Source organism: Clupea harengus, chromosome 7 (assembly GCF_900700415.2).
Source record: "Clupea harengus chromosome 7, Ch_v2.0.2, whole genome shotgun sequence".
Taxonomy (NCBI): Eukaryota; Metazoa; Chordata; class Actinopteri; order Clupeiformes; family Clupeidae; genus Clupea; species Clupea harengus.
This window is the reverse complement of record NC_045158.1, coordinates 5,925,694-5,938,116: the sequence shown is the minus strand read 5'-3', so window position 1 is coordinate 5,938,116 and position 12,423 is coordinate 5,925,694. Positions and strand designations below refer to the sequence as shown.

Genomic DNA, 12,423 nt, shown 5'->3' with positions numbered 1-12,423 from the left:
CATGGTAGTTTGCCCATCATACCAAACCTAAGGTAAGAATAGAGCACAAACAAGCTGATCTAAAGGTGCAGTCTGCGATTCTAATCTCCTATCCCAAAATAGACCTTTTGGTTAAATTCACTGAATTAATCCTCACGGGCCTCTAGCTGTCTGTTCAGTCTGTGCTCTGAAAAACTCCGGTGCGCGTACACAGTCCTGGCTCTATACATGAGAAACAAACATTAGTGGCTCGAACCAAGCCATACACTATTCCAGCCAATCAACACGTTGCTTCCGGAGTATGGAAGGGAGGACAGTAATTTGATTGGCTGTTGAGCTGAAATATCAACAACTTTTTGCCAGAATTGCGGACTGTATCTTAGTGGGATGATGGATTCCTACTAACAGAGAACACTGTAATTTAGCTCCATATCAAAACCTCCCTCCCATTATTATTCACTGCCCTTAGTCATGGTATATCAGTGTCTTTACATATACCACAGTGTAGCTCGCTAGGGAAATTATAAAAAGAAATTTGATTCTGAAAAGACACATTCCTGTTAGATATCAAATCAATGACAATGACTGTGGTGCTGTTAACGTCAGCTCACCTGTAGCATGAGTAGAAAAATGAAGTAAGCGTTGGCTATCCTTTGGAACTGCTCAAAGAGGTTAAGCGGCAGGAAGGTGAGGACGTTATACTTTGAGGTCTGAATGGCGTTGGTCTGAAACAGGCGAGGGGTGAGGGGCAAAAGGGGAATTAAATGTGAGAGAGGTTAATTCTTTGCAGTGTCTGTTAAACATCTCCAAAGGGTGTAAACATTTAACCAAGTAACCACAGTAGCCAAATATTTGTTTCATTTCCTAACACAGCACAAGGATGTGTATCAGAAACTTCCTCCTCAAGTGGTGAATAAGGAGAGAGAGAGAGAGAGAGAGAGAGAGAGACAGAGGACAGTAGTTTAAAACAGAAACTTCATATGTGTGTGTGTGTGTGTGTGTGTGTGTGTGTGTGTGTGTGTGTGTGTGTGTGTGAGAGTATGTGTGTGTGTGTGTGTGTGTGTGTGTGTGTGTGTGTGTGTGTGTGTGTGTCTGGTTGAAATCATGAAAAGATTTAGTTTTTGTTTCTGAACTCACCGCATACTTAAAGGGGAGATTATAATCTCTGTCATTGGCTTTCAGTCTCCTCTCCTCCTCTGAAACAGATTGAATAGAAATGCTGTCAATGTCGACTACGTCAAGGAAAAAACATACTTACATACCAACATCAATAGCTAAAGGAAGGAATCCACATTTGGACTGCATTGATCTTCTATTTCAAAGTTGCTTTAGGCACAGATGTACCTATTGGATTGTGCTGCACACCCACAGGAACAGAACAACTAAAAAAAGAGATCTTTAGAGATCTGAACAGTGAGATTATGAATGAGATTTAGAACAAAATCCCCTGCTTCTCAGATTTCTATCTGGACTAAATTTCTACTCAGGTTTTAAAGGAGAAATGTCAACAGTGTCACAAATCATGCTCACGTTTTACTACAGTTTCAGACATCTCAATATCACCTCCTCTGTGTTTCCCTCAAGACAATCTTGGAGTTTGGGGATGAGGCACAAACTTTCACAATAAAATGCATTTAAAACTAGCTTATGTCAAAAAGACTGTTCAAAGTCTTGTGTTGTGGAGAGGGCTATTTTGTAATTTATTAATAAAATGCCTCATCTCATTTCTGTCTTAAACTGTTGAATCCATACATTCTTGAAACAATAATGAGATCACGTCTAGGTCTCCTGAGCTACCAAAGAACCTTCTTAGAGAACAGAAATGTTCCCATGGGTGTATACTGTAAGTTAAATCTACAGGAAATTCCCCAGTATACGAAAGGAGAAACATTGACCAAATAAGCGAAGTAGAAACGTATATACAGAGAGAGGGGGTAGGAGAGAGGGAAAGAGAGCGCAGTGGACGGTTTCTTTACCCCTTTCTCTTGTCCTCACACAATCCAGGCCAAAGAACGACATGGCTGCACCTCTCCTTTGCTCATTTACTCATCACATCTGCAATGAAAAGACATCAAAGACAAATGAGAACTGACTTCTCTACCGCTGGGCAGGAAATCGACCATTCATTTAAACACTTCCAGTCATTACAGAACACCAATCAGCTCTCTGTCGCTCCTCAGGGTATTCCCAAGATACAGTTGGCACACTGAAGCGCAAAACCATCTAAGCCTTTAAGCAGTATACTAGATATGTGTATAATTTATATCAGCTCGCAGAGTAATTAAAGAATTAAAGACATATGAAGACAAACCTAATATGTTTCCATATTTGATTTCAGTGTATTGATAAAATGGCATATACAGTATGGTGCGTTCTGAGTGTCTGCAGAAATCTTTTGTTTTGGTTTAGTTAGTTCATTATTGGTTATATTTATTTATTTTCCTTACCTTATCTGGTCTGATTTGAAATCTTCCACACAATAACTTCACCCACACATTTCACATTACTAAAAAAACCCTTTCGTTTTTCTTCATCAGTCTTATCTGAAGCATGTTAAACCCAGTTGGCACAGGCTCACCACCTTTATCAGTAAATGTGTTTTCCGTGGTCTAAGGACCTTGGGATTGCTAGCGCTGCACTCCGTTGGTGGTGAAACACTCATAGGAGGAGAGATATCCACCCACGGCACAGACAAAAAAACACGAAACCATGAAAAACCAACATGTGAAACTCATGACACATATTTTAGCTGCCATGGTTTATTTATTTTCCACGCACAATTAACACAAAAACAAAGACCCATAAGGAGGGGTTCATTCCACATCTGATTGATATGATCAGCACAGTGGTGATGGCTGGGAGGGGATCAGCAGAAGTCTGCATCCTGGGAAGTATGAGTCCTTCATAGGATGCCCTCAGAAAGCAGACACTACCTAAAGGGCAAACCCTCCAACCCAGTTTGCATGACATCAAACCCACTGTTCTAATGGCGCTCTAGGGAGAGTCAGCACTGATGGAAATGAATCAGTTTCTCCAACTCCCTCATAGAGCATGAATGCTATGCAGGTTGTTCCAGCAGTAAATTGCAATTTTCTAAATGTTTACAAGTCTGATGGCGCCAACAGACACAGCATGGCAAAGCTAAAAAATGCTTGCATCCACACATTGATAGACTCCCTCTCTCTCTCTCTCTCTTCCTCTCTCTCTCTCTGTCTCTCTCTCTCTCACACACACACACACACACACACACACACGCACACACACACACACATATAGAGTGATGTAATTTTACTCAAATGAAGCCCATGAGGTATGTTGAGGAGAGTGCAGAAGATAGATTGTTGCTGGGATGTACTGGGACATGGGAGGTGCTATTGATAATAGCAAGGCAGGAAACAGCAGTTTTCAGCACACCCATCTGGCTGGGAATCCACAGTGACTTCACCTCTGTGGCTATATATAGCTGCCACATGTGTGTGTGTTTGAGAATGTGCCGTGGGACGCACAGCAGGAACACACACAGTGAAAATCTCCCCCCCCCCCAAGCCTACACACACACACACAGTGCTATCCAGGCCACTCAAAGACTGCTTCTCTTGTGCGTCTCTGCCATTCTCTGTGCCGTGGCTACTTCTCCAGTCACACAGAGGGCTTTAAGCTGTCAGCCAACTGGGGAATTTACAGCCCCTTACGACCTCTGCCTGAAACGGCCTTTAGGCACACACTGTTTGTTTTAGGTGACTGAGACATAGACCCGTCTAGGTCTCGCATGGAGGCCATGTATTTCTCATACGCAAGCCACAGAAAGCAAAAGTCCCACTTCCATCACTACAAAGCACCCGATTAAAGGTAGAGTAAGCGATTCTAATCCAGTACACCTTTTGTCAAATTCAGCGAAAATCTCCTCGTGGTCCCCTAGCTGTCCATTGTGTGTGCGCTGAAAATAAATCTGGTGTTCGTACACAGCCCAGGTTCTGTAAGTGGAAAACAAAAGTGGTTTTGACCGAACCACCCAACACTATTCCAGCCAATCAGCAACAGGGGGCATTCATGCTCGTGCACAGGACAGGGGGAAGGGAGACATGCTAACATAACGCTAACTCCACAACATAATCACATTGTCTGAAGGAGCATTGAAGAGTGTATTTCTTTGGGTGTTGACTTCAAATACCAATAATCTTTTCCCAGAATCGCTGACTGCACCCCCTTTAACAGGAACAGCCATAACCTAAATCCTTCACTCCTACGCGGCTACGCACGCATAAAATCTCTGAGATGGTGCTTGATGAGCACTTGTGGTTGTGTGGCGCAAACCAGTTAAATACACAAGGGGGGCCAGAGACAAAGAGAGCATACCACAAAAGAAACAAATATAAACATCTGAATACATATTTATACATTTACATAGAGTTTATCTAAACATGAACACAAACATAAGTAAAATGAGGAGTGAAGCAATGTGCATTAATAATGACGCATAGATAGCTGTTGAAGCAGGAGTCTGTTAGATGGTGTCATTGTCACCACTACGGAGGAGAAGCACTCTTCACAGGCTTGGTGTAAGCTGACACAGTAGGAGTGTTGCAACCACAGAGACGACGACTCTTGGGAAGATCACAGCACTAAAAGGATTTAAAATTTGAAAAACAAAACAAAAAAACAAAAAAAGAGGAAGAGGAAGAAAAGAAAAGTGGGTTGAGACTGAATGAGGAAGATGGCATGTAGTTGACCAGTGTCACAGGCCTTGGGGGAGATGAAACACTTGCAGTATTTTGAGCATGTTTGTCAGAGGAAATGAATACACAAACATGCACACACACACTACCCCCCCCCCCCCCCACACACACACACATACATACATTTTCTTAGATTATACAGACCCTACAGGAAATACACAAAAAAAACATCTAGATACCACTATAACCACTACCATGAACAGAGATGATTGCTCTTCTCTTTTGAACACCAACATCAGGCTGACTCTGAAGGACACCATGTTTGAAGTTCATTTGAAATTTTCTGTGCACTGTTGAAAAGATCCCATATTTACAACGACCACTTACATGCCTCGAGTGAATCCTGGGAAAACAACAGCTGTTTTTCTTTCGGAGATAGTGCCTAGCAGCTAGATGACTCACACATGGCTGTTGTTTCACTTTTTTTTTTTTTTTTTGGTCTGGCTATTCTTTAAACCTCCTTCCTGACAGGCAGCCAGATTCTTAAATCTAACAATTCCCCCCTTCTCTCAGGTTTAAGTAAGTGACCTCCCTCTTCCTGTCCTGTATAACATGAGCAAGGCTCTGAAGGGCAGAGGGCTGTGCAGTGCGCTGTGTGGTGTTGGCACTCAGTGTGGTTACTCTGAGCGTTAGCTGGAGGGGAGGGGGCACTAGAGAAGGCTGGCAGTAGTACACCATGAGTGGCTCCAAAGATTTGGAACATAAAGTACATCTAACATCTGTAGCCTTAATTCATCTTAAAGTCAACCGTTTTACCATGTTTTGCGTTGTTCCTATCGGCATGGCCTATCTGATTGGTGCCTTTTGTGTACTGTGCCGAAGGAATTTTTTGCTACATTTTTTAAAACTGTAAAAGTTGTGTTTTTTTTCCCTTAAAAGTCTTAACCAAAATGTTATGCAATGATGGGAAGTTGAGGTTGATGATGGAGTTTAAATGGATGAGTGAGTACACTTTTCTGGTGAACCCGCAGGGGATTTCTGCTTCTGTAGTATTGTGGGTAATGAAATAACCCAGGACATAATGACTGGTTGATGTAGTGTGTCTGTCAAAGGCTGGGCTAAGCAGGGATGTGTAGCCACACTTGAGCAACACAGGGCAGGAAATAACATTACTTCAGAAAACAGGGAGCCAAGAGGAGAATGGATGTCATGGTCACATATCTGCGTCATGAAGGCTGACCAGTCAAAACAGTCCACTGATCAGTCCAAAACAGAATGCATACTGGAGCCACAGGAGGTAAACATGGATATTTATGCCTACTTAGTGTCACTGCCTCAACATTAAAATGGCACATTAAAGAGCCTATAGAAGCTCCACTGGTATGTATAACTGAAATATGTCCCCCATTGTTTAAACATAATGTCAATCAGATTCACTTAAAGCAAAATAGTGAGTTGCTTATCAAAACACATCATTGGCAGGGACACTTTTCCATAAAGATTGGAAAGATTTTGATTGGCAGACTAAACCAAGCCAAGGGTTCATGGAACCCATTATATGGTTTTGCTGCATATAATTAATAACTTATTTGAATTTGAACCAGCAAACTGACAAAAAGTTACATTTTATGGGAGCTGCCATATCGTAGTTTTGTGATTTCAAAAGGCTTTTACCAAATCACCCTTTAGCCAGAGTGGAGTAAAACTGTGTGAAAAGAGTAAAACCATTACAGGATGATTGACTGCTGATTACCACAATACATGGAAGTTGTCCAGAGAGTGGGGCTGTCATTCTGAGGAAAGGAAAAACAATTCCGTCGGGGCGAACTACAAACATGTAAAAACACGGAAATTAAAAACAATATTCAAGTGAAGTGGTGAAACATAAAAGAATGCCCGATTAGGAGATAATCTGGTCAACCACAAAGACTTTGGGATCTGTGACCTTCGATTGGGCCACAACCAACTCTGTAGACTATGATTCAATTAAACAAATATCAAGGGGAAAGCCTGATTAACAATCAGTGAATGGGCGATGATGGCTATTGGACCTAAGTAGAACTCCCATGGCCAAAAACACTCTCCCTGGACTCGCAAACACATCCTTCGCTGACAACTACACTACTTGACAAGAATACCTACCTAGAATACTGTGAGTTTATAATCAAGTTGTAAAGTCAGACAGTAATTATAAACTGTCTTAACAAGACTACCAAGTATTTGGAGATGATGTTGCCAATTGCTAATGTGGACATAACATCACAGTGAAAACATGAAGAGGACATCCGTCCCTTAGTGACGCCAGCCGTGATACTTCCTGGGCAGTCTGTTGGTAAATAACACAGGGAAGCTGAGAAAAGATAGAAGCGAGGGGGAAGAGGAACTGATTACCACCAAAAGTCGTCTAGTTCTCAAGTTCCTCAGTCTCTCAGTAGTCTATCAGACCTTAAGCTAAATTTATGCTACTCCGATTTCACGGAGTCGGACACAGGGAACGCCTCTCCGAACTCTCCGACTTTAACAGCTCTCTCCGAACCCTCTCCGACTTTAACAGCTCTCTCCGAACCCTCTCCGAGCACCTCAGAGAGGCTGTCGTGCACCTACTCATTTTTCTAACTTCCCGTACGAGGTTTGCTCGGAGGGCTCGGAGTAGCATACATTTTGCTTCAGTGTAAAGTGAATACATTTCCACAGTGTTTTGTCACCATGCCGGCTTTTCACTTAATTTCCCTCTTAATGGAACTCACACCAGAGGCTTTGGTGTCCATCGCTCTTTTTCCATCCACTGACCTTCAAGGAGAACCAAACGAGAGCCACAGTCACACGTCTTGCGCCCCTGTTTCATCAGACTGGGGTGTGGTGGCAGTGTATGTGGTGGGAAATATGGCAGGCAGCCACCCAGTGCCCAGCATCTGGACTCTACACACCCCGCACACCCAGCATGTCCAGTCTCACTTCCCCCTGGCCCGCCGCGTGACCACTCCTGGTCGGCTCACAGAGGCAGCGGAGGACTCAGTCCACTGCTGATAATCTATTTAGCACAAGCACATCTCTGGACCGCTGGGAGGCCTGCTGTAATCCAGGAAATTGAGGGTGGCATGAAAAACACCAGAAATCACAAAGAGACGGTCGGAAAATACACGCGACAGACTGACCAATCGCTGAATAATTAAGGTGATCTTTAGATAGTCACCCCGCATATCCCCAGGTGGGACGGAGGGCAGCCCTCTCACTTTACATGATAAACCCATGTCGTTTTGATTGGCCGATGAATTATTCATTCATAAACAATAGTTGGCTGGTGAATTATGAAACGGAATCACTCATAGGCACAACCCTGTGTACAGTGCTTATATAAGTGATATGTTTTAGTTGATAGGGTGGTAGTCAGCCGTGGCCTGGAGTCTGGGGTCATTACAAAGACACCATAACATGCAAAGGTCATCCTTCATTACAAGGGTCCCTCATGTCAGGGCAATGAGCAGCATATAGATACATATAGGCAGCATCCTCTCATATGACCACACAAGACATTTTACAGTATTGTACTTCCAGTCAAATTCAGCCCAAAACAATGCAGATATCTGAGCTATAACCTCAATTCTAATAGATCACTTGTTTTTTTAATAGAAATGTCATGCAATTCCTCAATCTTAAAGGTCAGTGATCAATTTCACACTGAACATTGAACATAATTTCCATTAAATACCTTACAGTGCAAATGGATGCAGAGAGTACTGTATTTCATTGGTATACAGTTCATCTTTATCTACAGTTCTACAATAGCACAGAGTTTAAAAATATACATTTCTATTTTTGTGGAACTGATAGATAGGGACTGTGCCATAAAAACAGTGAGAAGTAAGAAGTCAGCAACTGAAGCTGCCCTGGCAACCTTCAGAGATGGTTCTAACTTTTCCCAAAGTCTTGCTCTTGTGCCCCTGCTCCCTAGAAATATGATCTCCTTATGGCAAACCCTCTGCACCAAACTTTCACTTTTTCCACCCTGGCTTTTAAACCAGGAGAGAGAGGTAAGAGATGGGGGTTGGGGTAGGGGAGCACACTCACAGACACACACACACACGGACAGACACACACATACATACAAACACTCAACACACACACAAACACACTCTCATCTCAGCACTAGTCTCTGCCATTTCGCCGCTCTTGCTAGACTTTTGGAGACCCCCCAATCTGACCACCCTCTCCCCTACTTGACCTTGGCCCTCTTACTGCCATCCAATCTGAGATTGATGATTGGCTCCTACCCTCCAGCGGCGTCTCCTCGCTCCCCTGGGCGGCGTGGCGTGCCCTCCAGTGATCCTCCGCTGGTCCTCCGGGAGGGAAATCACCAACGGTTCCTCTTTGCCTGGTCTGTTCCTATCTATCTCATTCTCTCTCTCTCTCTCTTTCTCTCTTCTTCTTCTTTCTCTCTCTCCCTCCACTATCGTCTTTCTCTCACGCTGGGCTGAAGAAGTAGACTAGGCATGCACTCACTCATTCACTCAATCACTCCTACTCATGATAAACAAGAGAATGGGGCGGGACCACAAACTCACTCACTCTCTCTCTCTCTCTCTCTTGTCCTCTTTGGTTGTCCTACCTCTTCTGACACACTCACACTCTTTCTGCCCCCTCTCCTTTACCCCATGCGCTCTATCTTTCTCTCTGCGAGTGTATCCCTCCTCCTCTCTGCTTCTCCTCTCTTGTCCTTTGTTCAGTCAGAGGGAGAACTTTTTCTCTCTTCTCCCCCACTCTGCTCTAAAGTATCAATTTCCTGCTGCTCACCAAAAGAGGAAACAAGGCTTTTTTTTCTCTCCATTTTCCTTCTACACGAGTCTGAACTGAACAACTCACACACTCCTGCTGTCCACTCTCTGCTATTACACAAAACAACGCACACACACACACACACACTCACACAGTGCTTAAGTCCTACATGCTAAGTCATAGACAACCACAGCTGTCTTCAATCAGGGTTCCCACTCATTCTTCCTCTATCCCTTAAGAGTCACACTGAGACATAAACACATTCTCACACTTCAGATGATGTGACATGTTTCACGAAGGGGAAACTGAACTGAAATATCACACTGATATCGGAATCTCGGATCCCTGTTGGCTTCCTCTGTGGGCAGACATGTTGAATGTGGAAAGTGCCATACTCTCTATCTCTTTTCCAAGGACTAGTTTCTATTTAACATGGCTAAACTGTTTTAAAACTATTCACAGAGAAGATTTTGACTTAACCGTTAACAAAAATAACAAATCTATTAAAGTTAGTGGATGTATTTGATTTCTGCACTCCAAGCCTTCTAAAGTTCGCTTGCATAATACTAATGCAACAACACAACTAATTCACCACCACTGCGGTGCCTGGCTGGTCTGTAAACCATTTCCCACCACTGTGCACCCAAAACATCCTGCTGTGACTGGCTGACTGAACAACTGCTGCACAGACAGGCCTCCGCTGCTCCATTCTACTGCACCTTTCTCCATGTCTGAGCCAAAATGTTCTCACCAGGCTCCAGTGACCTGACCTGAGGCGATGTCCAGTCCTGCTGATTGGAAAATGATCAGGTCCTTGCCCCGAGGCTGTAATGTGGGAGAGAGAGAGAGAGAGAGAGAGAGAGAGAGAGAGAGAGAGAGGGAGAGAGAGAGAGAGGGGTATTGTATGGCTGAGCTGGCGGGGCTTTTGCTGGTTAATTATCACCCATATGTACCTCAGGAGGTGAATCATGAATAAGCCAGAGACCTATCAGTGGGGAAAGATAAAGGGTGAGCCAAAACGACAAATTAGGAAGTCTATGCACAGCTCAGTGTCTCGCATGGGCAGACAACCATTAAAACTGCATTTATCACGGCGCTGTATAAACAAGTCTTTGCCGCGCGGACGAGCGGGCAGGAGGAAACGCGATCCAGCTCCAACCCCACCGCCGCGTGTGCACCTGCGGAGTTGGGGAGTACAGTAACGTCTTCTGTTACGGACTTCTCACATCTGCCACATTGAGATGCACTTAAGATGCTGTGCATCTGTGGCACGTCGACATTTGTATTTAGATTAAAAGCAACAGTATGCAACGGTTGAAGTACAGAGAAGATTTTTTAATGGCTTTTAGGCGGTTAACTTGCTAGTTTTGGACCAAAACTCCTTACTGACGCTTTAGTTATTTATTAGACACTGTTGTCTAAAGTGACTCACAGTATTCTACAGATAAACACTAGGCCATACACATTTTTATTGTGGTGAGAACTTTTCACCCTGGCGGCAATCTTTGAAATATTATCTTCTGGACAGAACAGATTCAGACTTGTCTTAAGAGGGTCATGTCTCCTTATGCAGCCAACAGGAGTAAAAAAATCTCAGTCTCAAAAGATAATTCATAAATATTTTATATACAAAATTCAAATATAGTTACAAGTATATTTCACATTTCCATGATACTCAACATTCCTCTTGCATTTGACAATAAATAAATAAAAATGTATCCTCAATGCTAGTTAAGTTTCTTTACAGAAAGTCAATAAATAAATGTTCAATGTGTCCAAAAAATAAATAAATGTAAAAGACAGCATTTGACAGGTATGAATGACTGGAGTTGAAAACAAATGAATGCTTTAACTATTTGGCACAGAACAAACACAGTATGGTTTTAATCTTCCTCTGAGTGGCACTTCTGTGGGACAGTCCATGATCAGCTCATGAGCCAATCAGAAACTAGTATGTCGGCTAATGGACCAATCAAACGGTTGGGCTTATGCCCATGGACCAATCAGGAAAAGGAAACTGAAGGATGAGAAGAGTCTGACTTTGAGGCTCAGAGGATCTGCAATAGTGAAACTCAAACCCAAAGTACGAGTTAAACATTTACTTACTAAAGCTCTGATATCTTTTCCAAATGGTTCCCTGGCAACAGTAGGCAAAGGGAGATTTTCTCAGCATCCTGACAGTCACATATATAACATAACATCCAGTTTTTAAATACACTTTACATAAAAAATCCATGAACACCTAAGGGTTGCTTATGGGTGGCTTTACTTGAGTAAAAACATTCGAATTGATGAATTAATGAGCAGCAGGTAAACAACACACTCTAACGACGGAGGCAGTGGCTTTGACCTTAAGGCTTCAATCACAGGGCCGAGGAACTGTCTGTCTGACCGAGCACCTGCGAGAACCCAAAGGGTAGGTTGTGTGGCATACGCCCTTCAAAACACACACACATACACACACAGAGACATTGAACACCTGCTGACGGAGAAACTGACAGCACATCACAGCACAGCCAACAGCACAAGCGACTCAGTTACTGTCTGAAATACAAAAACACAAGGCCTCGGTCTCTGACTGTAGTCCACCGCCTTCATGACGGGAGATAGATGACCGAGAAGTTAAGGGGAGTGCTTGTGTAGACATTACTAGAAAGCAGAGACATTCCTCCTTCCACTACTGGATGGAAGGTAAATTCATCTGTCCGATGTATTTTAAGCACGATAGATATCAAGTTATTAGTCCTCAACTGTAAAGTTGAATACCAGTGTGACTGGTACCAGCACCACTGCAGGCTGATACCATTGTGACTGGTACCAGCACCACTGCAGGCTGATACCATTGTCCTGCAGTGAGGCAGAGACTGTGTAGAGCGAGATGTTTGTAGTGACAGTGCCAGTGTTTGACGCTCTCAAATCAATCAACCAATCAATGATCTAATCAACCAAACCAACTGCCCAATCAATTAAAAAAGAATCAGTCAGGCAGTCCAAA

The 12,423-nt window shown here is 43.3% G+C and overlaps 2 protein-coding genes across 5 annotated transcripts in view; both read right to left on the bottom strand.

The window, feature by feature from the left end:
• Window positions 1-6: 6 nt before the first annotated feature.
• LOC105889921 (phospholipid-transporting ATPase ID-like) lies at window positions 7-9,754 on the bottom strand. 2 transcript variants are annotated; one of them, XR_004163999.2, is made up of 4 exons: window positions 8,927-9,754; window positions 1,956-2,034; window positions 1,117-1,175; window positions 7-704 (listed from the first exon to the last, which is right to left on the bottom strand). XR_004163999.2 is itself a non-coding variant. In XM_031570290.1 (3 exons), the coding sequence occupies exons 1-3, from the start codon at window positions 1,996-1,998 to the stop codon at window positions 582-584; spliced, it is 225 nt and encodes a 74-aa protein (XP_031426150.1). In that variant the 5' UTR covers window positions 1,999-2,359; the 3' UTR covers window positions 7-581. The 2 variants fall into 2 exon arrangements, 1 of the variants encoding a protein (XP_031426150.1); XM_031570290.1 differs by lacking the exon at window positions 8,927-9,754 and having other exon boundaries at window positions 1,956-2,359.
• A 1,281-nt stretch (window positions 9,755-11,035) lies between these two features.
• Window positions 11,036-12,423, bottom strand: part of LOC105889922 (protein unc-13 homolog B) — an 89,039-nt gene continuing 87,651 nt past the window's right edge. For all 3 annotated transcript variants that reach the window (XM_042708215.1, XM_042708216.1, XM_031570289.2), the window contains one exon: window positions 11,036-12,423. This exon is cut by the window's right edge and continues 332 nt beyond it. The gene's annotated coding sequence lies outside the window, so the exon portion shown is untranslated.

Coding starts and splice junctions, on each gene's coding strand:
- LOC105889921 (XM_031570290.1), bottom strand. CDS start 1,998: ATGTCGTTCTTTGGCCTGGATTGTGTGAGGACAAGAGAAAGGG. Junction 1,176..1,955: donor TGTGAGGACAAGAGAAAGGG/GTAAAGAAACCG, acceptor AATCTGTTTCAG/AGGAGGAGAGGAGACTGAAA. Junction 705..1,116: donor ATCTCCCCTTTAAGTATGCG/GTGAGTTCAGAA, acceptor CGCCTGTTTCAG/ACCAACGCCATTCAGACCTC.